The 23,154-nt window shown below is 61.1% G+C and overlaps 3 protein-coding genes across 4 annotated transcripts; 2 read left to right on the top strand and 1 right to left on the bottom strand.

The window, feature by feature from the left end:
• The first annotated feature begins 326 nt into the window (after positions 1 to 326).
• PPM1G (protein phosphatase, Mg2+/Mn2+ dependent 1G) lies at positions 327 to 7,397 on the top strand. The gene is made up of 10 exons (XM_081186964.1): positions 327 to 601; positions 707 to 776; positions 954 to 1,039; positions 2,207 to 2,342; positions 3,030 to 3,502; positions 4,594 to 4,722; positions 4,854 to 5,088; positions 5,511 to 5,640; positions 5,831 to 5,933; positions 6,680 to 7,397. The coding sequence occupies exons 1-10, from the start codon at positions 482 to 484 to the stop codon at positions 6,941 to 6,943; spliced, it is 1,746 nt and encodes a 581-aa protein (XP_081043090.1). The 5' UTR covers positions 327 to 481; the 3' UTR covers positions 6,944 to 7,397.
• Positions 7,398 to 9,793: 2,396 nt separating this feature from the next.
• Positions 9,794 to 15,137, bottom strand: LOC308583750 (E3 ubiquitin-protein ligase RNF19B-like). The gene is made up of 8 exons (XM_081187961.1): positions 14,583 to 15,137; positions 13,140 to 13,363; positions 12,876 to 13,023; positions 11,819 to 11,981; positions 11,588 to 11,702; positions 11,048 to 11,185; positions 10,528 to 10,711; positions 9,794 to 10,309 (listed from the first exon to the last, which is right to left on the bottom strand). The coding sequence occupies exons 1-8, from the start codon at positions 14,993 to 14,995 to the stop codon at positions 10,165 to 10,167; spliced, it is 1,530 nt and encodes a 509-aa protein (XP_081044087.1). The 5' UTR covers positions 14,996 to 15,137; the 3' UTR covers positions 9,794 to 10,164.
• Positions 15,138 to 18,917: 3,780 nt separating this feature from the next.
• On the top strand, positions 18,918 to 23,148 carry ZNF513 (zinc finger protein 513; the record flags this gene model as incomplete). Of its 2 annotated transcripts, none has more annotated exons than XM_081187149.1 (4): positions 18,918 to 19,198; positions 19,347 to 19,502; positions 19,649 to 20,310; positions 22,117 to 23,148. In XM_081187149.1, the coding sequence occupies 4 exons, from the start codon at positions 18,918 to 18,920 to the stop codon at positions 22,770 to 22,772; spliced, it is 1,755 nt and encodes a 584-aa protein (XP_081043275.1). In that variant the 3' UTR covers positions 22,773 to 23,148. The 2 variants fall into 2 exon arrangements, with proteins under 2 accessions (XP_081043275.1, XP_081043276.1); XM_081187150.1 differs by having other exon boundaries at positions 19,046 to 19,198; positions 19,717 to 20,310.
• Positions 23,149 to 23,154: the final 6 nt, after the last annotated feature.

Genomic DNA, 23,154 nt, shown 5'->3' with positions numbered 1-23,154 from the left:
TCCGAGGCGTCTTCGGGAATCCGGCCCGGGCTCGCCCTTCTCCTGGCGCCCCTTGGCTGCGGGCTGGGAAGGGGCCAGGATGGAGAGCGGGGCGCCGAAGGGGAGACCCGGCCGGGAAGCGCCCGCGAGAGGCTGTCCCCGAGGAGGCTCGCCGGGTGTCCAGGGGGTCTCGCCCATCCCGGGCTCCGGATCCCTTCGGCGGGCGGCCTCGCCGCCGTTGCCTGGCAACCAGCCGCTCCTGCGGACTCGATGGTGCCTGCGCTTCCCGTCATCCTTCGCGGCCGAGCGCTTTCCGCTCCCTCACTTCCGGCGGCGGCTCTGTCGCCTCAGCTTCCGGCGCTCGTTGTTCCGCGCGGCGGCGGCGGCGGCGACTCTCTGGTGCCCGTTTCCGGTTCCGCCTGCCGGTCTCCTTCCCTCGCTCGGTTCCTTTCGGCCGCCCGCCCTTCTCCCGGCCCGGCGGGGCCCGCGCCTGCCCGAAGCCATGGGGGCCTACCTGTCGCAGCCCAGCACCGCCAAGAGCTCCGGGGACGGCGCCGGGGACGGGCCTCGCCCGCTGCGCTTCGGCTTCAGCGCCATGCAGGGCTGGCGGGTCTCCATGGAGGTGCGCGAGGGGGCGGGACCGGGGGGCGGGAGGGGCGGGGAGGGAGCGGGCCAGAGACCCCCGGGCAGCGCCTCCCGCTCACGCCCGCGGCCGCTTCTCTTTCAGGACGCCCACAACTGCATCCCGGACCTGGACGGCGAGACCGCCATGTTCTCCGTCTACGACGGCCATGGAGGTGAGCGGGGCCCCTGGGCTCGGGGGGGGGGGCGGACGGGAGCCCCGAGGCGGCGGCAGGGCCCACCCCACCCCACCCCACCGGGAGTCTCTTGGCGCCCCTCCTTGGGGGCCCTCTGCCTTGATCCCAAGGGCCGTCTGGTCCGATCCTCTGACGCCCCCCTCTCCTTCGCTCCAGGGGAAGAGGTCGCTCTGTACTGCGCCAAGTACCTCCCAGAAATCATCAAGGACCAGAAAGCATACAAAGAGGGCAAGCTGCAAAAGGTAAGGGCCTTTCTCCAAGGAGCCGCTTCCCCCTCACCGGGCCTCGGAGCTCAGGAAGCCCTTCGCAGCCCTTGGGGGCGCAGGTCTTCTTGCCAGGTTCCAGCCACGACCTGTGCAGAGTGGGGAGCTTGGCGCCCAAAGCTGAGCCCCGGGGAAATGTTGCAAAGGGACGTTAGCACAGCCCTTTCTTGCGGCTCTGAAGCTAAATGGGGCCTCGCACTGGCAAATTTCAACAGGGTGGCATGGCCAGTTGCTGCTACTTGGATTTGGGGGCTGTGATCCTTCTTGGAATTGTAGAATTGGAGGGGACCCCCATCCAGTCCAACCCCCAGCAATGCAGGAATCACAAGGAAAGATTTGGCCATCCAACCTTCCTTTGAAAATCTCCAAGGAAGGAAAGTCTGCCTCCTTCTGGCAGATTCTGTTCCGCAATCAAACATTTCTTACGCTTATTATTATTATTTATACCCTGCCCATCTGGCTGGGTTTTCCCAGCCACCCTTGGCGGCTCCCAACAGCAGAAAAGTCTTCCTAAGGTTTGAACAGAATCTCCTTCCTTGTCATTTGAATCCCTTGGCTTGGATCCTGCTCTCTGGAGCAGCAGCAGAAAACAAGCTCTCCATCTCTCACGGGACAGCCCTTCTGGTATTTAGAGTGGCTATCAAGTTACCTTTGCATTTCCTCTTCTGCAGGCTAAACATCCCCAACTCCATCAATCATTCCTCAGAAGGCCCTTGATTTTCGCATCTTTATTTCCCTGAATGTGATGTTATATGGTCCAGTAACTGTTAGAAGAAGAATTCTTAGGGTGCTTCATTTCTGAGACCTTCAGGGGTTGCTTGGTTATGTGTAACAGGCCTCTAGAGAATGGCAGAATTGCTTTGCCCAATTGTCTCTTGTCTCCTAACTGGCTAGCTTGATGGCTTTAGGAAGCTCCCAAGCCGGGTTCAGCCTTCCCACCCGCAATTAGAGTAAAGGCTGGAATGTGAACTGGTCATTGTTCTTAGCTGAACCAAGTCTGTCCGCAAGACTCCATATTACCAAGAGACGCAGGCACAGGACAGAAGGCCCTCCTGTTTTGCTTGGTTCTGGTGCAGTGTTGGGTTGCCCCACTTGCAGGGGTTTGAGAGCACCGCTGGGACTGATGCCCTTTCTGTGCTGCTGTAGGCTCTTGAGGATGCCTTTCTGGCAATCGATGCTAAGCTGACAACTGAGGAGGTGATCAAGGAACTGTCGCTGATGGCAGGTCGACCCCGAGATGATGGGGATGAGAAGGAGGAAAAGGTGGCTGATGAAGATGATGGTGAGCAACAGAGGCAGGTCATTCCCCAGACAGGAGTGTCCCCAGGGACATAACTGAATCAGAACCAGAGGGGGCGGGGTGGGGGGGCAAAGGATTCTCTTAGCTTTGTCCCACTGGGAGAGGCAGAGAGGCAAGCATTGTCTTGTACACAGTGAGATTAGGATTGCACTACAAAAAGGTGGAGACTTGGCTGGGGCTACTAGCCTGATCTGGCTTCCTTGAGAGGCTGCAGCTGCCCAGATTCATGGGCAAAGCAGCGCTGGTTTATTGTAGGGAGTGGGCTTGAGGGGTATGAAAAGCTCTGTATGTTCAGAGAAACCAGGTGAAGGTGGGGCGGGGGTGTTGTGGGGTTCCAAGGGACTCTGTGATGGATTGGCTGGGAGAACAGCTCCTCCTTTCCTTGTTTCTAGTGTAGGTTGTATGGGCAGGATCCAGCAGAGTGGATTTCTGCTTGCACAACAAAAGTCTTCTCTCCCTGCATGTTCTTCTCAAAATGAGAACCTAGAACGGGAATTTTAGAGGCAACATATGGAGAGGAAGTCCTTGCAGTAGCAGAGATGCTTGGCTTGATCCTGCCCTGGGCCTGGAAGCCATTTTCCTCCTGAATTGCAGTACTGGGCCAGGGAACAGTGACCCTGACCCCCCCACCCCCCCCACCCACTTTCCTTTCTCTCTGTCCCGGTTCAGTGGATAACGAGGAGGCTGCCTTGCTGCATGAAGAGGCCACCATGACCATTGAGGAGCTGCTCACGCGCTATGGCCAAAACTGCGTCAAGGGCAAGTTGGGGCCCCCCAGCAAAGACCCGGCCCAGGAAGAGGCGCAGAAAGGGCGGAGCCTGAATGGGGAGGTGGACCCGGAGGAGCACCCGAGGCACTGCCAGGAGGAGGAGGAGGAGGCAGCCAACGGCCAGGCATGCCCCAAGTCCTCCAGCGCCTGCCCTGGCCCAGACGCGGCTGGCGGGGGGGATGCTGCCGCTCCTTCCCAGAAAAAGGCTGCTGAGGGAGGGGCAGCCTCCAGCACAGGCGAAGCAGAACCGTCCTGCTCCTCCGCAAGCAAGGCCCAGCGGGGGGCTAAGTCCAAGTTCTTTGAGGACAGTGAGGAGGAGGAAGAGGAGGAGGAAGAAGAGGAGGAGGAGGAAGAGGAAGAAGATGACAGTGAGGTACCCAACATGGGTGGGTGGGTTGGCCACTTGAGCCCCACGGTCTTCCCATGTCTGGGCTGGTGGGGAAACCAGGTGTCATTGTCCCACAGGCCCCTTTGCTGCCCTCAGCTTCAGCCTTGGAAATCAGGCAGCCGCGTTTTGCGACTGGCACAGAGCCAATTGTGACCACACAGAGCTCTCTGGATGCCAGGCTGGTCTTATTCTGGACTGTTTTATTTGATGTTTTAATGTGTTGTAAACCGCTTTACGATTGGTTCTTTCAAGTATAAAGCAGTATAGAAATGAAACCAAAGAATTGCAGAGTTGGAAGGGAACAGGAGACTCTTGAGTAATGACACAGTCATATCTTGGATCTTGAATGTCCTGGAACTCAGAGTTTTGGCTCTCAAACGCCGCAAACCCGGAAGTGATTGTTCCGGTTTGCGAACGTTCTTTTGAAATCCGACGAGGCTTCCACGGCTTCTAATTGGCTGCAGGAGATTCCTGAAGCCAATCAGAAGCCGTGATTTGGTTTTCAAATGTCGAATGCACTTCTGGAACAGATTACGTACGACTGTAATTTTCAAAACCTCATTATTATTATTTTTTAAGTGCCAAGACATTCTACTGTGGTGACCATAACCCAGGCTTTAGTTGCCATTTGGTTATCAGACTATATGGCGCTATGATCTAAACCACTGAGCCTCTTGGGCTTGCCAATTGGAATGTTGGCAGTTTGAACCCGTGCAATGGGGTGAGCTCCCGTTGCTCGGTCCCTGCTCCTGCCAACCCAGCAGTTCGAAAGCACGCCAGTGCCAGTAGATAAATAGGTACTGCTGCACCCAGTAGGTAAACGGCCTTTCTGTGCGCTCTGGTTTCCATCACGGGGTCCCATTGCGCCAGAAGCAGTTTAGTCCTGCTGGCCACATGACCCGGAAAGCAGACAAACACCGGCTCCCTCAGCCTGAAGCAAGATGAGCGCCACACCCATCATTGCCTTTGACTGGACTTCATTGTCCAGGGGTCCTTTACCTTATTAGATTATATATAAGAGATTCCAAGAGTGCTCACTTCTTTTCTTGGGGGTGGGTGGGTTCTGTTTCAACCAGGAATGCAGTGAGGATGAGGATGGTTACAGCAGCGAGGAGGCAGAAAACGAGGACGAAGACGACACCGAGGAAGCTGAGGAGGATGAGGACGAAGACATGATGCTCCCAGGCATGGAAGGCAAGGAGAAGGTCAGTCAGGGCCTGGGCGGGAGGAGGGGTCTCTGCGGAGGAAGAGTTGTGCTCTGAGTTTTCCTCCCCCTCTGGGGGCCTCAGGCCAGGCCTGCCTTGCGCTTCCTGATCCCTGCCCTCTCGGTCTGCAGCCCGGCTCCGACAGCGGCACGACGGCAGTGGTGGCGCTTATCCGGGGCAAGCAGCTGATTGTGGCCAATGCCGGAGACTCTCGCTGCGTCGTGTCGGAGGGCGGCAAAGCCGTGGACATGTCCTATGACCACAAGCCAGAGGATGAGGTGGAGCTGGCCAGGATAAAGAACGCTGGTGGGAAAGTGACCATGGACGGCCGGGTGAATGGGGGCCTCAACCTCTCCAGAGCCATTGGTGAGCGGTTCAGCAGGCTGCCAGGCAGTCACTTCCTCTCTGCCCCTTCCCTGCTAGGGAGAGCCAGCGACCCTCCTTCCCCTGACCTGGAAGGCCCATCGCTCCATCGCGGAGCCCTTTGCTCTGAGGGGCAGGCGAGGTCAAGGTTTGAATGGGAGGAAGATGGCCTGTTCCCTCCCCCCACTACTTAGAATAATAGAATCTAAGAGTTCGAAGGGACCCCCAAAGGCCATCCAGCCCAACCCCCTGCAATGCGGGAATCTCAGCGAAAGCATCCATGGCAGGTGGCAACCCATCCTCTCCTTAAAAACCTCCAAGAAAAGCGAGGTCACCCCCTTCTGAGGGAGCCTGCCCTGGAGAGTTCTTGCGGAAGGAGAAAGACCAGCCCAAAGGCTCCCCTCACCTATTTCTTTCCTCTGCAGGCGACCACTTCTACAAGCGCAACAAGAACCTTCCCCCGGAGGAGCAGATGATCTCTGCGCTGCCGGATATCAAGGTGCTGACAATCAACGAGGACCACGACTTCATGGTCATTGCCTGCGACGGCATCTGGTAGGTGTCCGAGGGAAGGCGGGGGGGGGGGCAGAGCTGCTGCCCTTGTTGCTGCCGCTGGGGTTCCTCTCTCAGCTCCCTGGGGGCGGCTCACGCAGGATCCCGGAGGGGGCTGCGCTGGTCTGAGAGCAGCCTGGCCTTCCTCCTGCGCCTGCTGACCTCCCTTCTCTTTGCGTCCGCCTCTGCCCAGGAATGTCATGAGCAGCCAGGAGGTGGTGGACTTTGTCCAGTCCAAGATCACCCAGAAGCAGGAGAATGGAGAACTTCGGTCCCTTTCGTCCATAGTAGAAGAGGTGAGTGGCAGGCCTTACAAGCTCAGGCACTTTTAAGAGGCAGGGGTGCAAAAATTATTATGTATTGAATTTGTATCACAACCAAAGGACCACAGCAGGAGGACCAGAATTCTGGGTTGGGGCAGCTCAACCCAAACGCAGGGCCCTTGGCAGGGGCTGGGCTCCAGTAGTGCCAGCAGGCAGGAAATCCCACCCAGCTGGCTGTGTGAGGGGGCGCAGGGAAAGGAGACCAGGCCTGCACCCAAGCTTGTCTGAGGCCCAGAGCGGGGCTCTTTTCCATGAGACGCCCCACCATGAGGCCGTTGCCTAACCTGCAATGCATACAGACAGACATGGTCGTTTTGCCCATTAAGTCTGCAGTCGGCTGAGAGGCATGGGGTATTCTTGGCATGGCAGCGTATGTATGCCTGGCACATCCCTGGCTGGCGTCCCCTCTGAGGCCCAGGGCAAGTGTACCTCTGCATGGGCCTGAACCAGGTTTTGGGACCTCTGGGCCCAGCTGGGGGTGCCTACCTTCAGGGCTGTTGTGTGTGCCTTTCCTGTCTCGCTCCTCCTCCACCCATTTGAGGAGAGGTGCCCTTGTGCCCAGCGCCAGGCTGCCTGCTCATCTTCTGCCAGCCGCACACCCAATGCCGGCTGGCTGCCTTGAGCATGCTTGACGCAGCTGCTGCTCCTGGCCAGGCCCTGCGAGACACAGCTGGCACGTTGAGGTGACGCTGGGCCTCCTCCCTCTCTCTCTCTGCCAGCTCCTGGACCGCTGCCTGGCTCCGGACACGTCTGGTGACGGGACCGGCTGCGACAACATGACCTGCATCATCATCTCCTTCAAGCCTCGCCCCACCCCAGGGCCCCCGGCCGAGGGCGGCAAACGGAAGCTGGAGAAGGAAGAGGAGGAGGAGGAGAGCGGCAGTGGCAGCACAGGGGGGGCGGCGGCAGCAGCAGAGGCGGCAGAGGCAGCCCCCTCGGCCCCCACGGAAGAGAGCTGCAGCAAGAAGGCCAGGCAGGACTAGCAGCGCCCGCGTTGGGCTGGGAATCGCCTGAGCTCGCCCTGGACTCTTGTTTTCTAAGCGACGCTGAACTCTTGGTGCCAGAGTTAGGCCTTTTTTAGCCTTAGGGAGGCCCAGTTTGTCTGTGTCATTTGGAGGAGGGGGTTCCCACTTGCTGTTCTTGGCAACCATTCCGAAGAGGGAATGGCGGGGGAGGTCCAGGGCCCCGAAGGCGCCCCCCCCTCCCCCCATCCCCCCGCAGCGTCTCTCCAAGTGGTTGTTGCCATTTCCGTGCCTGTGATGTTTCTGTTGGAGGGAAGCAGTTTTTCATTGTTGAGGTTTCTCAGCTGCCCCCTATTTAAGGCCTCTCGGGTTTTTTTTATTTGTGGGATTGGCGCCCACCCCCCTTCCCATGTTGGCCGCCAAGCCTCACTATCTTTCAACTGAGATTTTTCAAACTAAAATCCCAAAAACTGAAGCGTGGCTGTAGTGTCCTTTTGTGGGGTGGAAGGAACTGAGCCTTCTATGCGACGGAAGGAGTCCGTGTTCCCTCCCTGCTCCTTGCTTGAGGGGATGCTCATCAAATTTGCAGATCTCACCGAACTGGGAGGGGTGGCTAATGCTGCAGAAGACAGAATCAGAATTCAAAACGACCTTAGCAAATTGAATAACTGGGCCCAAATTAACGAAATGAATTTCAATAGGGACAAATTTTGGGTTCTGCACTCAGGCAGGAAGAACCAGATACATAAATATAGGATGGGGGAAACCTGGCTTACATGGGAAAAGGTTTTTGGAGTCTTGGTGGACCGCAGGCAACAGTGTGATGCAGCAGCAAAAAAGGCTAATGCTATACGAGGCTGCATCCACAGAGTCTAGTGTCCAGATCTAGGGAAGTCGTGGTCCCACTCTATTTCGCCTTGGTCAGACCACACCTGGAATACTGTGTTCAGTTCTGGGCACCATAATTTAAGGAGGATGTTAACAAGCTGGATCCTGTGCAGAGGAGAGTGGCCACGGTGATGATGATGATGATTTATTGAATTTATATACCGCCTGAGGGTCTCAGGGCAGTTCTGATCAAGGTTCTGGAAACCAAGCCTGATGAGGAGCGGTTGAGGGAGCTGGAGATGTTTCGCCTTGAAAAGAGGAGACTGAGAGACAAGGGCTGTCATATGGAAGATGCATCAAGCTTGTTTTCTCCTGCTCTGGGGGTAGGACTCGAACCCATGGCTTCAAGTTTCAGTAGAGGAGATTCAGACACGGCATACAGAAAATCTTTCTGACTGTAAGAAATGTTCAACAGTGGAATGGTCTCCCTCCGGAGGTGGTGGACTTTCCCTCCTGGGAGGTTTCTAAGCAGAGATTGGATGGACACCTGTCATGGATGCTTGAGTGGAGATTCCTGCATTGCAGGGGGCTGCACTAGATGACCCCTGGGGATCCCATCCAGCTTTACAAAACTCTGATTAACAGGGCTTGGTTCATTTCAGACACTTCTCTCCTCTCACGGTGAAACAGCTTATAATCATTGAATTGTAGAGGTAGAACGGACCCCCAGGGTGGTATAGTCCAACCCCCTGCAATTCAGGAGTCACAGCTGATGGCCACCCAACCTCTGCTGAAAAACCTCCCAAAAAGAGCTTTCCCAGTTGGTCTGCTTGCAAAAGGGGCTCCCAGGTGCTGCTCCTGCTTGCCTGGTGGCCATTCAAACAAGGGGGGCACTCTGCTCTCGAGAGACGGCTGGGGGCTGTGCAAACCACCAGGTGATCCCAGGGCTGTGAGTGATGTAGCAAGGAGGCTGGATCCTCTCCCCCTGTCCTCCAGCTGATCACCAGGGCCCTCCTTTGCAGTGGGGTCCTTGGGCAGGTACATCCTGAGCTTTTGAGGTGCCTGCCTGGCCCCGCCCAACAGGGATCTGTTCCCCCAAGCTGCACAAATCTCTGGCCTGGCATGAAGGTCGTGCAGGCCGCGGCCTGGTCCTCTGCAGCCCCCATTCACCCTGCGTCTGGATGATGAACCAGCCGAGCACTCATCAGGAAACAGGGCTGCCCCACTGCTCCCTGGCTGCCTAGGCTCTAGCTGGAGGTCCCAGGTTCAATCCCTGCTGGCGTCTCCAGAAATATCATAGAATGTCTACAACTCGAGAGCTGCTACCAGTTGGTGTAGACGCTACCAGGCAGGCGGGACCAATGGTCTGGCTTGCCATTGGGCAGGTTCCTATGCCAGTTCCACAGTTCAAGCCCTCATGGCCCCTTGACTCACCTGACTTGAGAGAGAGAGACCCCAGACCCTGGTCTGGTCACCAAGAACACAGCTGGGCCGTGTAAACATAAGACAAGCCCTTCTGGATCAAGGCAGGGGCCTCTTGGGAAACCAGCAAGCGGGAGCTGAGCACCAGAGCCGTCTGGCCTCCTGTGGTTTCCAAAAAGGGGTTCCAAGGCATTGCTGCCTCCAAGCCTGAGGCCCGGCAGAGCCATCCTGGCTGGGAGCCACGGAGAGCCTTTCCCTCCTCCATTAATCGATCTAATCCTCTTTCAAAGCCGTCTAAGGCTAAGCCATCTAGGCCCTAAACGCAGCGCCTACTCTTCTTTCTCTCTGGCAGGGGTTCTGCTCTTTGCCCCCAACACACGGCCCAGTCTCCACTGAACGATCTCTGCCTCTTGGGGTCGTTTCCAACTCTACAATCCTATTATTATTCCTCCTCCTGCACAGTCAGCTCCAAATCGTCTTTCTCGCTCAAGGTGTGGCTGGAGAGATCCAGCCAGATGAGCGGGGTATTGGTATTTATTATCGTTATCACCATCCTCCTCCTCCTCCAAAGACTCAAGTGACAGCTCCTGTCCCCCCGCGACTCAGTCCTCTCCACCCTGACTGACCAGCTCCCCCCCCCAGCTGTGCTCTGCAGGGTCCTCGAGGGGAGGGGGGCGCAGGCTTCTTCCGGGTCCCTGGAAAGCGGAGGCGCTGCTCCCTCGCCCCTTGGGGAGGAAAGAGGAGGCCGGCTTCTCTGTGAGCTGCAAATTTATTGCCTCAAAGCACCAAAGTCCAGAGCCTGAAGTCGTTGGCGGGCGAGGGGGGGGGGCACAAGTGCAGAAGGTGCGCAGGCAGGCAGGCAGGCAGGGGGGTGGATGGGGCGCATCTGCGCTGGCCAGTCCGGTGGGGGCGGCGGGCGAGTCCGCCTTTGCAGCAGCAGCAGCAGGCAGGCGGCGACCTGGGCGCGAGCCTCGCTCTCCGGGGAAGCGGCGTCACTCCGTCGTCACTCCGGCCAAACTGCAGCCGTCGCTGGTGCAGGTGAGCGAATCCGTGGAGAGGCTGCAGAGGCTGTGCTCGTGGGCGGCCGGAGGCTCCGTCTCCACCTCCACCGCCACCTCCATCCTGTTCCGCCCGTCCCTGCGCGGGGCAGAGACCTGGGTCACTGGCGGTAGTGGCGTAAAAAAAGCCGGGGGCATAATTTTATAATAATTTCACTTCTGTCCCACGTTTCCCCTCTAAGGCGCTCAAGGTGCTCAGATGGTTCTCCCCGTTTTATATCCAGAGCAACCCTGTGAGGGAGCTTGGGCCCGGCGCTCTGGCCACTAGACCGCACTGCCCCCGCCCCCTGGACTGACCTGCGGGAAGTGGCCTGGGCTGCTTCTTCGCTCCACGGGCTCTCCGGGCCCTTCGGGCAGGACTCCTCCAGCTGCCCGCTGCTCCGGCTGGGCAGGAAGGGGGCAGCCATGGCGGCGGCGGCGGCGTAAGAGCCCCCTCCCTCAGCCCCCATCGGCGTGGGCAGCGCGGCCAGCAGCTCGTTCACTGCAACAGGCAGAGGGAGGAGGAGGAAGAAAGAGGCTTTGCTCGCAGGCAGGTGACGGTCGGCTAATTTATACGGCACCTTAAATGAAAAGTTCTCCGGCTGGCTTTAATAATGGCACTACAGCAAAAGCAGCAGATAAATGCACAACCAAATGAAAATGCTCCTGGTCCGGTTGGCACCGGCAGGCAAACGCCCGGCCCGGAGACAAGGATGACCGGCAGAGGGTCTCTGCCCCAAAAGGCCCTTCTATACCGCAGCCCCCCTCCGCCCACCCGGTTAGGACCGAGCCTTGGCGGAGGGAGAGGGGCTTCCGGGCCAGGCCGCCCGGGACTCACGTTTGGCGAGGTTCTCCAGCTCGACGGCGCTGAGCTCGCCGGCCTTCCTGCGGGCGCCTCCGCAGCCCCAGCGGTTCCGGCACAGCGAGAGCACCACGACCCCGTAGACGTAGGTGAGCATCAGGGGCACCCCGACGCCTGCGGGCAGAGAGGCTGGCGTGAGGCGCGGCCCAGCAGCAGAGAAAGCCGCCTCCGGCGAGCGAGCTCCAGGCAAGGCGTCTCTCCCAGCCCTTCCTGGACCCGGGACCGTCTGCAGGCAAGGCAGACGCTCCAGCGCGGAGCCACAGCTCCTCCATGAAAATGAAGCAAGACTCTAGTCCTGATGGGTCTAACAAGAAAAAGAGCAGCTGCATTCGGTAGCTCCATGCCCTGTAAACGGACTGGCAGCAGCAACTGCTCTCCGGGGTTCCGGGTGGGCGATTCTCAGCCCTTCCTGGAGACTGACCCCTCCGGGACCTTCTGGTTGGAGGCAGCTGCTCTACCCACTAAGCGGCAAGGCCCTCTGCCGCGGCCGGGGAGGCGCCCCCTGGTGGCCCTTACCCACAGTGACGGCGGTGATGACGGGCGACACGAAGAGCGAGAGCAGGATGCTGCTGGCGACCGACAGGCACTGCTGGCAGCCGGAGAGCTTGCTCTTGCGCCCGTGGCTCAGCACCTGGCGGAGAGAGGAGGCGGCGGAGGGGCAGTGGGTCTCCTCGCTCGGGGCCCTTCAGGCCGGCGCAGCAGGACGGGGACCCTCGCCCAACCTCCGGGGAGCCGCGGCCCCCTTACCTTCTTGCCCATGTAGATGGGGATGCCCAGCGTGATGACGGGCACGGCGATCCCCGCCACCAGCGAGATCACCATCGGGGCGCCCAGCACCATCCCCAGCTGCCACAGGACCTTCCGCGTGCGCGACCAGCGCTTCTTCCCCCAAAAGGTGCAGCCGGAAGGACTGGGGAGGAGGAGGAGGAGACAAGGGGGGAGTCGGCAAGGGGGTGTCGAAGAGCACCCACAGGAGCACCAGAGCGCCTCTTCTGGGGGCCCCCCACCAGCTCCCCATTTCGCTTTCGGGGGCTCCGTCCAACTCGACACTTCTGTGAGTCTACGAATTTTGGAAACCTCTCCCAGATCCCTTTGAAGATTGGAGGGGAACGGATCTTTGACAGGTGGGGCAGCCCAACTCACCTGCCCCTCACGTGACATCCTAATGACTGCCATGTGATTGACAGGCGCCCATCCACCTGCCTTATTTTCGCCTCCCTCCCTCCCTCCCTCCTGAGAATCCTCCAGAACATCTTTTGCTCCGGCGGGACTTTGCTTCGTGGGCCACCTTGGCTGCGTTTCATGGAATCACGGAGCTGTTGAATTCTAAAGGGCTCCCCGGGGTCATCCAGTCCAACCCGCTGCGACGCAGGCGTCGCATCCAAAGCATCCCTGCTCGGTTGGGGAACTGTTGCCCACCGAGCTGATTATTTTCTTTGGGTTTAGGTTGCGTTCCGTCCTGTCATTTTAGCAGGAGAGAGGGATGGAATATTTCACCGTATAAAAAAGGATAAAAAGGTAAAGGACCCCTGGACGGTTAAGCCCAGTCAAATTCGACTCTGGGGTGCGGCGCTCATGTCCGCTTTCAGGCCCAGGGAGCCGGGCTTTTCTCCAGGTCACGGGCCAGCAGGACCAAACCGCTTCCCTATAAACGCCCAGGGAGGCGCGTGCAAACCCAGCCGAGCTCCCTTCCTCCCTTTCGCGTCCGCTTCGACGGGGCTTCCTCCGGGCAAGCGGGGCTCGCAGGGGCCAAGCCTGGTCCTGCTGCCCTTTCCTTCGGCGGCCCCCCGCCCCCCAGTCGCACCTGAGGAAGTGGACGTCGGTGATCTCGCGCAGGCAGAGCCAGCAGAAGAGGCAGCCGCAGATGGTGCAGTTCATGCGGTTGCAGCTGCCGTCGTCCACCTTCATGATGAGCGCCCCGCAGCGCGGGCAGACCTTGATGGCGTCCCTGTCTGCGGGGAGAGAGGCGTCCTTGTCTGTGGGGGCCAGGCCCAGAGAGAGGGCCCCCTTTAGGGCTGCGGCCTGCCGGCGCCCCCCCCCCCGCCCTCGAGAAGGGGGCTGCACTCACCTTGCGCGGCCCCCGCCGCCCCGGCTTCCTCCTTCCGGATCAGCTGCAGGGAGAGCTCCAGGGCGCCCAGGGGCGCTTGCTGGCCCCATTCTCGCCAGGCCTGCTCGCACGAGGCGTCGGGGTGCCAGGGCTGCCGGCAGTGGAAGCAGAACTCGGTGCGGCAGTCCGGGCGGGCGCAGACCAGGCGCGGACACTCGGCGCAGCCGTAGGCGATGACCGCGTAGCTGCAAGCAGAGGCGCTTTGAGAGAAAGGGGAGCCCGACAGGCGCGCCCCCAAGTCTGCCACTGCTGGGAGCGGGAGGGAGAGCGGGGCCCTTCCTGGTCCTCCCCGCACAGTGGGACATTTGCCCCCCCCCCCTTTACCGAGACCGGGCTCTCACCTAACCAGATGGTGGTCCTTTCCTGACCTGGCAGAGGGGGGGGAGCAGTGAGCTCCACTCTCCCCCCCCCCATAAGGAAGGCCCCGTGAGACGGCTGGCCGGAGCCGCTGCCTGCTGCAGTCTGGGGGCCCCGATTCTGCAGCCGGGAATAACCAAACTCTAGTCTCTGGCCTCCAGGCACCAGAGGCTCCTGGCCGACCCTGGGGGGGGGGTCCTGGCCAGCCGAGCTTCTGATGTGCCTGGACGGTCTTCCTTCCCGAGACCTTTAGATCTTAATACTTCCACAATCCAATTCAGAACTACACGTGTTTCATCTTAATTGACGGGAAATGTGTGAGGTACTGAGCGGGGAGGGAGCGGGATAACTTTTCTGTTTTCAGCTTCGCAGTTCCATCCTGGGAACAGACTGAGCTGCCTTTCGGCGGAGTCGGAGCCCCCAGCGGCCTCCCCGGCAGGAAGCACAGCTCCTCCTCACCCCACCCCCGGCCCAAGGGTGCTGAAGGAGGCTTGGGCATGGGCGTAGCCAAGGGGGGCAGCTTCCCCCCCCCATATCAAGTCAAACAAGAGAAATACTTATCTAACTGAACAATCACGTTTGTTCTGCCCCCTCTAAGGAAAGTTCTGATCTCCCTAAAACCAGGTCCTGCCCGCCTATGGAGGGGGGGGGGGGTCGCAGCACCGCCAGGCGGGGAAACACAGTGAGCGGACTTGGGGGGCGCGGGCGGGCGGTGCGCAGGTGCAGGGGCGCCTTCCCGGCATCCAGGGGTCAAGGACTGGACGCCAGGATTGGACCCTGCTCTTTCTGGGGGTCTCCCTGGGAAGAGCCAGCCGAGCGGCCTTGAGCGCCCTCTGGTGGGAGGCAAGCGCACAACTCCAACCTCCTCAGCAGCCGCTTCTGGCGAGGCAGCTCTGGGCGGCCCCACCATCTCCCTCCCTCTCTGGGGGGGGGTCAGGCAGGGGAGGGTCTCCCAGGGCCCTTGGGCGCGCAAAGCCGGGCCTTTCCCGGAGCAATCGGGCCTTTATCCCCCCCCCCCCGCCGCCTCGCCCCGCCGGCCTAGCGCACCTGCAGTCCGGGGCTGGGCACCAGCGCGTTCCCGGGTCGGCGACGAGCAGGCGGCGGAGCAGGTACTCCTCGTACTTGTCGCGCAAGGCGGGCTCCGGGCGCAGAAGTTGGTGCACCTCGGCGGGCTGGAGCGGGGCCGGGCAGTGCGGACAGGCCAGCTGCACGCGGCTCTCGCTGATCTCGATGCGCAGGTACTGCTGCAGGCAGGTGAGGCAGGACAGGTGCGCGCACGACGAGAGCTCCGGGAAGGCCGCCGCGGGCTGGGGCAGCAGGCACAAAGGGCACTCGCGCAAGCCCCCCGGCGCCTCCTCGGCCGCGCTCAGCGCATCCTCCGGCTCCGGCCTCGCTGCCGGCTGCGCTCCGAAGAGGCCCGAGGCGCCCCGGGAGGGAGGCCCCGCCGGCGGCCGCTTCATGCTGCTGCTGCCGGGCGACGATGCTGCTGCTGCTGCTGCCCCCGAGACTCAGGCCCGCGGGCTGTCCGGGCGGCGGAGGGGCGCCCCGGGGCCCGGCTCTTCCCCATCCCCGCCAGCCCCCTCATAGGGCCCGGCTCATCGCCTGCAGCTCGCGCCTCCCCGTCCACTCCGCCTCCGAGCGCAAGCAGAGCCCCAGCGCCCCGCGCATCCGCTGCGCCAAACCGCGCGGCTAGGGCGGCGGCGGCCGTGCCAAGGTCTCCCGGGGAGGAGAGGACCCTGCTCTGGCAGGTCGGGCTTCCCCCGGGCCTCGGGTCCTCGGAACCGGCAGGGCTCCGGGGTTGCCGCCGCCGCCGCCGCCTTACCGGCCTGGGTCTGCTCGGCGCTCAGCTGAGCATCCCCGCAGCTCCAGCGCCGCCGCACAGCATCTTGGGAAGGTGCCCCCCCCCGAAAGCCCCGCAGTGACGGCTGCACCGGGAGACGCCACTTGGCCCCAAGGACGCGAGCGCAGAAGGAAGCGAGCGGGGCGCCGGGAGACGGAGCCTTGGTCAGCAGGGCCGGCGCAGGGCGAGGTCCGTGGGTTCCCGGCTGGCAGGCAACGGTGGCCGCGGGCGGGCGGACCATGGGACCGGACTCCAGCGGACCGCGGGCCAAGGAACCCCCGCTCCTGGTCGGGGTGCTGCCTGGAAGGGAGAGGCGGCCGCGCCTTTAAAACGGGGACCGGCCTGAAAAGGCCCCCACGGAAGGCCGGTGAGAGGACCCTCGCGAGGCCTCCCCGCCAGCGCGCCCTTCCCACGGGAGCCGCATGGAGCCCCCAGGGAAAGGAGCAGTGCACCCCCGAGGAGCAGCTGGGACGATGGCAGCGCTGGGGTTTCCCTGGCCTGCTTCTGAGCTGCTTGTCTGTCCCCTGCTGGAAACGGAGCGCTGGGGGTGGCGGGGAGAGGCCTCAGGGCCCACACCCAGGACTTGGGGTCCTTAGTGAAAAGGGCTTTTAGGGGAGCACTATTCTCCATGAAAGATGCATCGCCAGCAGCCCTGGGAGGCGGCCCTCTGCTGAAGCCCCTCCTGAAGCGGCAGCAACCAAGGAGAGCCCCCAGGCAAGCTCTGTCCTACAGCTCTGACCACTGGGCAGTTCCCCCTCATGGTCAGCCAAAGCCGGCTTCCCTGCCCGCCCACCCCCGTCTGCCTCTAGCTATTTTATGGATTCAGCTGGAGTCGGTTTTGGGGGGAGCTGGGCATGTGTGGCAGCAGAATACTGGTTTATTTTCAAGCCTTTGAGTCCCATCGGGATGGACAACCGAGTTGCCTCTTCCTCCGCCCTGAAAGACTTGCTTTGCCAGCCCCCCGCCCCCGGGCCTCGCCCAGTTCGTCTTCCACTGTGGCTCCAGCACTGGTCGCAGGAGGACCCAAACTGGACATGGAACCTTTGTGCTTCTGTAAGGCAAGGGGATACCTAGGACCCCCTGCCCCCCCCCCACAATGGGAAATGGAGCGAGGGGGAGCTATTGCCACCCCACACAAGGGGGCTTCTCAAGGGTTCACATGTTTTGTTTTTAACTTTTGATCCTGCAAAGGGAGATCTATGCAGTTCCTCTCTCTCCACCAAGGTTGATGTAAGAAATTCCCTTAAGAATCAGTGGCGAGACCCGGGATGCAATAATCAGTGTGTGATGGGGCATCACCTCTGAAGCAAAGCAGCCTCCAAGAGGGGAGTGTGTGGAGACCCCATTCTTCTGGGGGCCCCTTTCATCCCCAAAGGTCCCCTTGGGCGCAGCTGCTGCTGCTGTTCCTCGGCTGCTGCTCCCTGCCTACCAGGCTCCACCTGCAGCCACTTGGCTTCAGTAGCGGACAGGGCAAACAGGCCTGCCTTCACCCTTGGGCAGCAGTGAGGGATCATTGTCTTACTCACATCAAAGTCTTGCCAGTATTCAACATATGAAGCGATGAGAATCAGGCAGGCAGGAATCCTTCAACATTACAAATTCCCATTGTCCAGTTGAAACTGGAGATTGCTTTCTGAAGAAGAGCAAAGACATCTTTCCCCATCACAGAGAGGAAAAAGGGCGTGTCGTGACAGGAAGAAGGAGAGATTATTTTTATATTGTTTCCCTTGCCGCCACAAAAGTTTAGAGGATATGTGACTATCTAGCCGTCATGCAATCTGTGATTTGGCTGCAGATCCTCCGACATACCTGACAATGCTTGTTTTCCCCAAAGCTGTTTCTAATGGTGGGCTACTTGATATAAAGCAGAAGAGTTTGGGGGCTAAATGTAGCGCCATCAAGGAAATGCGGGGAGTCCCACAGCTACCCCGGAAGCTTGAGGAAGGGAGCCCACAATTGTTATGACCCTGCTTCTCAAAACTATGGGGTGCCCAGTTGGTGTGCAGTTTCCTTTTTGGCTCGCCGCTGTTCCTCTCCACCCCTCGCGGGGTCCCTCTGTCGGCAGCTGCTCTGCGGACTCAGCTCCACCTTCTGCCGCTCCTTCCCTTGGTGTCCCCCAGTCTAAAGGGCGATGCTTCCTCACTGGCCTGTGGGAGGGGGCTCCAAAGGGGTTTCAAACTGCGGGCGGCTTGCAGGGGCTGAGTTCCCGGGGTTACTTTTGGCTTCCATTCCACCGCTGTGCTGGGAGCGTGCAGGATCCCACCTAAAGACTGCAATCTTATGCACACTTACTAGGGAGCAGGTCCCACTGATCTGAATGGGCTTACTTCTGAATAAATCTGTTTTGGCTTGAAGTGCACATTTTATGTGTTTTCTCTGCTGATGTTACACCAGCGTAAGATGGCCGGTTGTGCAGGGCCAGAGCATTGCGCGTGATTCTCCCGCAGCGTCCCGACAGCAGACCTGGGTTAGAAAGAGCAGAGAGCCAGGTCTTCACAGCGCTCATTGTTTCGGGATGGAGACCCATTTCTCCCTCTGGGGAATCCTCCCTTCTGCCCTGGGAGAGAAGACCCGGAAGGTCCTTCAACCGAGAAGGAGATGGGCGAGTCTATTCTTGGCCTCTGTGCTCTCAGCATCAAAGGGGCCAAAAGGGGGCGGGTGGCCAGAGATGGACATGCAAAGCCCCCCCTGCAGACCCCTTTCCCCACTCCATCAATGGGACAGCAGGAGCCCCGCCTTCTTTTGGGCCCCCAGGACTCCCAAACCCAAGCGATGACGTCAGCGGGGCGGGTCCATGGTGGCTTCAGCCCCGCCTCCCTCGCTTCCGGATTTCTGCGCAAGCGGATGGAGGAGCATCCCTAGAGATAGAAGAGGCTAGAGTGATAAGAGCATAGACGGGGCTCCCCGACTCGGAGCGCGGCTCCTCCCCTTCGGTTTCTCCTTGGCCGCCTCGTGGAGCTGCCGTCCAACTGGGGCTGCTTCTTCGGGGAAGCGGCGGTTGCTCCGCGTGGTTTTGAACTTTAAATGCCCTGAAAGCACTCGGAGCCCCAAAGACCAGGCTGACCTATCAGGAATGTAACCCAGACGGGCCTCGCGCGCAGAGTTACAAGCTCAAAAATGTGACCCGCCCGGGGAAGGAAGAGTTCTTAAGTGGGAGGACGCCCACTCTTCAGCGGGCATAGGAACGGGGGCAGGAGGGGGCCTTTCCGTGGCTGCTTCCCCCGTTGGGGAGGACCAGGCGCCAGACAGCCGATCCCCTCGGGCCCCTGGAAACTGACAAGCTGCTCATCCCACATTCCTCCCTTCCTCTTCCGCCACGTGGTTCTCTCTCTCTCTCGCCCAGGCCGGACTCTGGAGCTTCAGGGAGGAGCATCTTCCGCCTCCCCGTCGGGCGGGCGGGCGGGGAGGAGGAGCAGCAGGAGCGGCGGTCAAGGCGGAGCCCGGAAGCCGCCGCCCCAGGACGCCTCTACACTCCGCGCTGAGTCTGCGCTCTCGCCGCTCCCGGTCTCGCTCTCGCGAGGGCAGCGACTCCGCCTCCCGTCATGCCGCGCGGCCGGGAGCGGAACCGGAAGCGCGCGCTTCTCTGGCCGCCCGCCCCGCGGATGGGCGGGAGGAGGCGGAGCGGGAGCGGCGGCGGCGGCGAGAGGCGGGGCGTCGCGGAGGAAGAGGCGGGGCGGCCCCGGAGCAGCGGCGCCGAGCGGCCCGGCGAGCGGGAGGCGCCCAGGGCTGGAGCCGCCCGACGCCGCCCCGCCAGCCCCGCCGCCCCCGCCTGGGCCGGGCAAGATGCCCCGCCGGAAGCAGCGCCACCCGCAGCCCGTCAAAGGTCAGCCGGGATCGGGGCCGGGGGGGCGGGTCACGGGAGCGGCGGGGGGGTCGGTCCTTTTCCGGGTTGGGCGGGGCTCCCGGGACCCCGCGCCCGTGTCTGACCGGGGCGCCCCGTCCGGCCCTCTCCCCGTCTCGCTCTCTTGCAGTGGACGCGGCGGGCGCGGCGGCGGGCGATCCTCCGGGCGAGGAGGGCCTGGCTCCGCCGGGCGCCTTCCTCTCGGAGCACGAGCTGGAGCTGGAGGACGAGGACGACGAGGAGGAGAGCGGCGGCGCCGGCCTCGCCTTCGAGAAGGACTCGGAAGGTGCGGGGGGAGCGGGCGGCGGGCCGGGAGGGGCGCAGGGGCAGGGGGGCTGCGGGCCGAGGAAGGGCTCCCCCAGGACTGCCAGAAAAGGGTTAGGGATCGCTCGCCCCTCCCGCCACGGTGGTAACCCCCTGTTGTGCCAGCAGGAAAGGGACGGGCCGAGGTGAGGATGCCCCCCGCTGCCCCCCTGATGCCCCCTCCTTGTGTGCCGCAGACTCCCTCGGGGGGACGCCCGGACTCTCGTCCTACGTGCTGAGCGATGAGGAGTTCCCGCCGCTGTGCCAGGCCCAGGACAATGGCGAGGGGCCCGGCCAGGCTTGCCAGCACTGCGGCCTGCCTGCCCCCGCCTCTGCCGCCTGCTGCCCGCCAGAGGAGGAAGAGCTGGAGGAGGAGGAGGAGGAGGAGGAAGGTTCCGCCAAGGGGCGGGTGGTCTTCTCCTGCCAGCTGTGCCCCTTTGCCTCGCACTACTCCAGCCACCTCAAGCGCCACATGAAGACCCACAACGGGGAGAAGCCCTACCGCTGCCCGCACTGCCCCTACGCCTCGGCCCAGCTGGTCAACCTGACGCGCCACCTGCGCACCCACACGGGAGAGAAGCCCTACCGTTGCCCCACCTGCCCCTTCGCCTGCAGCAGCCTTGGCAACCTCAAGAGGCACCAGCGGGTCCACGGCCAGGAGCGCCCGCTGCGCTGCGGCTCCTGCACCTGCCGATGCGCCCGGGGCAACCCCCTGCGGCGCCACAGCCCCGGGGCGCAGGGGGAGTCGGAGGCGGAGATGGAGGGGCCAGCGGCTGCGGAGCAGGAGACAGGTATGTGGGGCAGGCTGGGGGTGGGGGTCCAACCCCTTGCAAAGCAGAAAGACTTCCTGACAGATAGCCGCCCAACAGCTGCTTAGCAATCCCCTTGCAAACACCCTTATTAACGAGCCGGTTCCATTCCTGAACAGCTCTTACTGACATTAGTAATAATAAATAATGTTATTGTTTTTACCCCGCCAGTTTGGCTGGGTTTCCCCTGCCACTCTGGGCTGCTCCCAACAGAATATTAAAACACGATAAGACATCAAGCATTAAAAGCTTCCCTAAACAGGGCTGCCTTTAGATGCCTTCTAAAAGTGAGATAGTTGTTTATTTCCTTGACATCTGATGGAAGGGCGTTCCACAGGGCGGGCACCACCACCAAGATGGCACTCTGCCTGGTTCCCTGTAACTTGGCTTCCACAATGAGGGAACCACCAGAAGGCCCTTGGCGCTGGACCTCAGCGTCCGGGCAGAATGATGGGGGTGGAGGCGCTCCTTCAGGTATACTGGGCTGAGGCCGTTTAGGGCTTCAAAGGTCAGCACCAACACTTTGAATTGTGTTTGTACCAGGAGCCAATGTAGATACTTTAGGACTGGTGTTATATGGTCCTGGCACCTGCTCCCAGTCACCAGTCTGGCTGCCGCGTTCTGGATTAGTTTTAGCTTCCGAGTCCCACCTAGAGCGCATTGCAGTAGTCCAAGCAGGAGATAACCAGAGCATGCACCACTCTGGCAAGACAGTCTGCGGGCAGGGAGGGTCTCATCCTGCGTACCAGATGGAGCTGGTAGACAGCTGTCAGGAATCTCTTCCTAATGTTTAATGGCTATCTCCTTCGTTGTCCTTTGAATCAAAGAAAGGAGTTCTGACTGAATGTTGGGAGTAACTTTCAGACAGTAAGAGCCGTTTAGCTTTGGAACAAAAGGATATTGACAAGCTGGAAGGGAGACCAGGATGAGCAAGGAGTCTGGAAACCCATCCTTACGAGGAATGGTTGTGGGAGTTGGGTCTGTGTGGCCTGGAGAAGAGAGCCAGAGTTTGACCCCAGGAGGGGAGAAGGCTCTTGGCCACTGCAAGTGCAGGAGGCTTGACTAGAGGGGCCCCTGGCCTGATCCAGCAGGCTTTTCTTATGGTTTTATCCATCCTAGCAATGCAGAGTTGTAAGGGGGTGCTGAGGGTCATCGAGTGCAGGAATCTCAACTAAAGCATTCCTGACAGATGACCATGAGAAGCCTGGAAGATGGAGCCAGGTTATTTTCTGCTGCTCCAGGGGACAGGATCTGGAGCCTTGGCTTCAGATGACGAGGGAGGCGATTCCGACTTAACATTAGGAAGAACTTTCTGGAGGTGAGAGCTGTTTGAGAGGGGAATGGGCTCCTTCATACGGTGCAGGTCTTTCACCAGAGATTGCTTGGCCATCTATCAGCGATTCCTGAGCAGCAGCAGCAATTCCTACGTAAGGGATTGGACAGGGGACCCTGGAAGTCCCTTGCGACTGATTTGAAGCCATTCCCAGCAAGGTAGTGGGGAACACTCTCCTCAGGCCCCTCCTTAGCTAAATAAATAAACCAGCAAATCCCTTTTTCTGCTTCCCAAGATGGTGGCCTCCTCATTGGAAGGGATCTCCAGCCTAACCTCTACGGGGCCGGCAGAGTCCAGCAGTGTGGGAACCAGCTTTGGAGCAGATAAGAGGAATGAGGGCTCTTAGGTGGACACTGCGTGCAGGAGCGCAGAACGTGGGTCACGTGTCCCGGGCTGCAGGGGTCCCTCCCCCAGCCCCTTTTGCCCCCCCCCTCACTGCTCTTTCTCCTCCGCAGAGCCTCCGCTCTTGGCCCCGGGCTCCCCGTTCCTGAGGCCCGAGGACTCTGCGGCCGTCCTCCCGGAGCTGCTCTTCCCCTTCACGTGCCGGGCGTGCGGACTGGTCCTGGAGGCGGACGAGGGCCTGGGCGAGCCGGTGTGCGGGCGCTGCAGCCTGGCAGTGCTGGGGGCAGAGCAGTCGTCGCCCAAGGGCTTCTCGTGCCAGCTGTGCTCCTTCGTCACCACCTACCCCAACCACCTGGCGCGGCACATGAAGACGCACAGCGGAGAGAAGCCCTTTGCCTGCGCCCTGTGCCCCTACGCCTCGGCCCACCTCGACAACCTCAAGCGCCACCAGCGGGTGCACACGGGAGAGAAGCCCTACAAGTGCCCGCTGTGCCCCTACGCCTGCGGCAACCTGGCCAACCTCAAGCGCCACGGCCGCATCCACTCGGGGGACAAGCCCTTCCGCTGCCGCCTCTGCTCCTACTCCTGCAACCAGAGCATGAACCTCAAGCGCCACATGCTGAGGCACACGGGAGAGAAGCCCTTCCAGTGCCGCACCTGCCCCTACACCACCGGCCACTGGGACAACTACAAGCGCCACCAGAAGGTGCACGGCCAGGGCCTGCCCGAGGAGGAGGGGGGCCCCAGCCTGGACAGCAGCCTGCCTTGAGGGCCCGCCGGGGGGGGAGACCACAGGCACCCGCCTCCTCCCGGGTGCCTCTGCATAGGAATAGGCTCAGACTGCAGGAGGAGAAAGAGGGGGCCTCTTCCACTCGCCAAACAAGCCCCCACCCCCAGGACTGGGGGAAGCAGCTGTAGGGACCTTTGTGGGGGGGGGGGCAGTGCAGTTCGTGCCGGCAGCGGAGCACTGGGACCTCCTTGGCCCAAACGCGGCTGGGCACTGCCTGCTCCTGCGGATTGGGCCCTTTTCACGTCACCTGGAAAAGATTGTATCTGTGGGGCAGCAGAACACTCCCCCCCCCCAAAAAAACCCCTCCGACTGAGGGCGGTTCTTGGTGCTTTCCTGTCCTCTCTGTGCCTCCTCCCCAGCC

The sequence above is a fragment of the Podarcis bocagei genome, assembly GCF_964188305.1.
Source record: "Podarcis bocagei genome assembly, chromosome: 3".
Taxonomy (NCBI): domain Eukaryota; kingdom Metazoa; phylum Chordata; class Lepidosauria; order Squamata; family Lacertidae; genus Podarcis; species Podarcis bocagei.
Note: the sequence above shows the minus strand (reverse complement) of the source record. Positions and strands in the feature narration are given on the sequence as shown.

What these genes read in the sequence shown, in the direction of transcription:
- PPM1G (XM_081186964.1), top strand. Translation starts at nt 482, where the DNA reads ATGGGGGCCTACCTGTCGCAGCCCAGCACCGCCAAGAGCTCCGGGGAC. An exon ending in CGTCTACGACGGCCATGGAG is followed by an intron (nt 777 to 953) that starts GTGAGCGGGGCC and finishes CCTTCGCTCCAG; the next exon opens with GGGAAGAGGTCGCTCTGTAC. An exon ending in ATTGCCTGCGACGGCATCTG is followed by an intron (nt 5,641 to 5,830) that starts GTAGGTGTCCGA and finishes GCCTCTGCCCAG; the next exon opens with GAATGTCATGAGCAGCCAGG.
- LOC308583750 (XM_081187961.1), bottom strand. Translation starts at nt 14,995, where the DNA reads ATGAAGCGGCCGCCGGCGGGGCCTCCCTCCCGGGGCGCCTCGGGCCTC. An exon ending in TGCCCAGCCCCGGACTGCAG is followed by an intron (nt 13,364 to 14,582) that starts GTGCGCTAGGCC and finishes CTCTGCTTGCAG; the next exon opens with CTACGCGGTCATCGCCTACG. An exon ending in ACCGACGTCCACTTCCTCAG is followed by an intron (nt 11,982 to 12,875) that starts GTGCGACTGGGG and finishes CCTCCTCCCCAG; the next exon opens with TCCTTCCGGCTGCACCTTTT.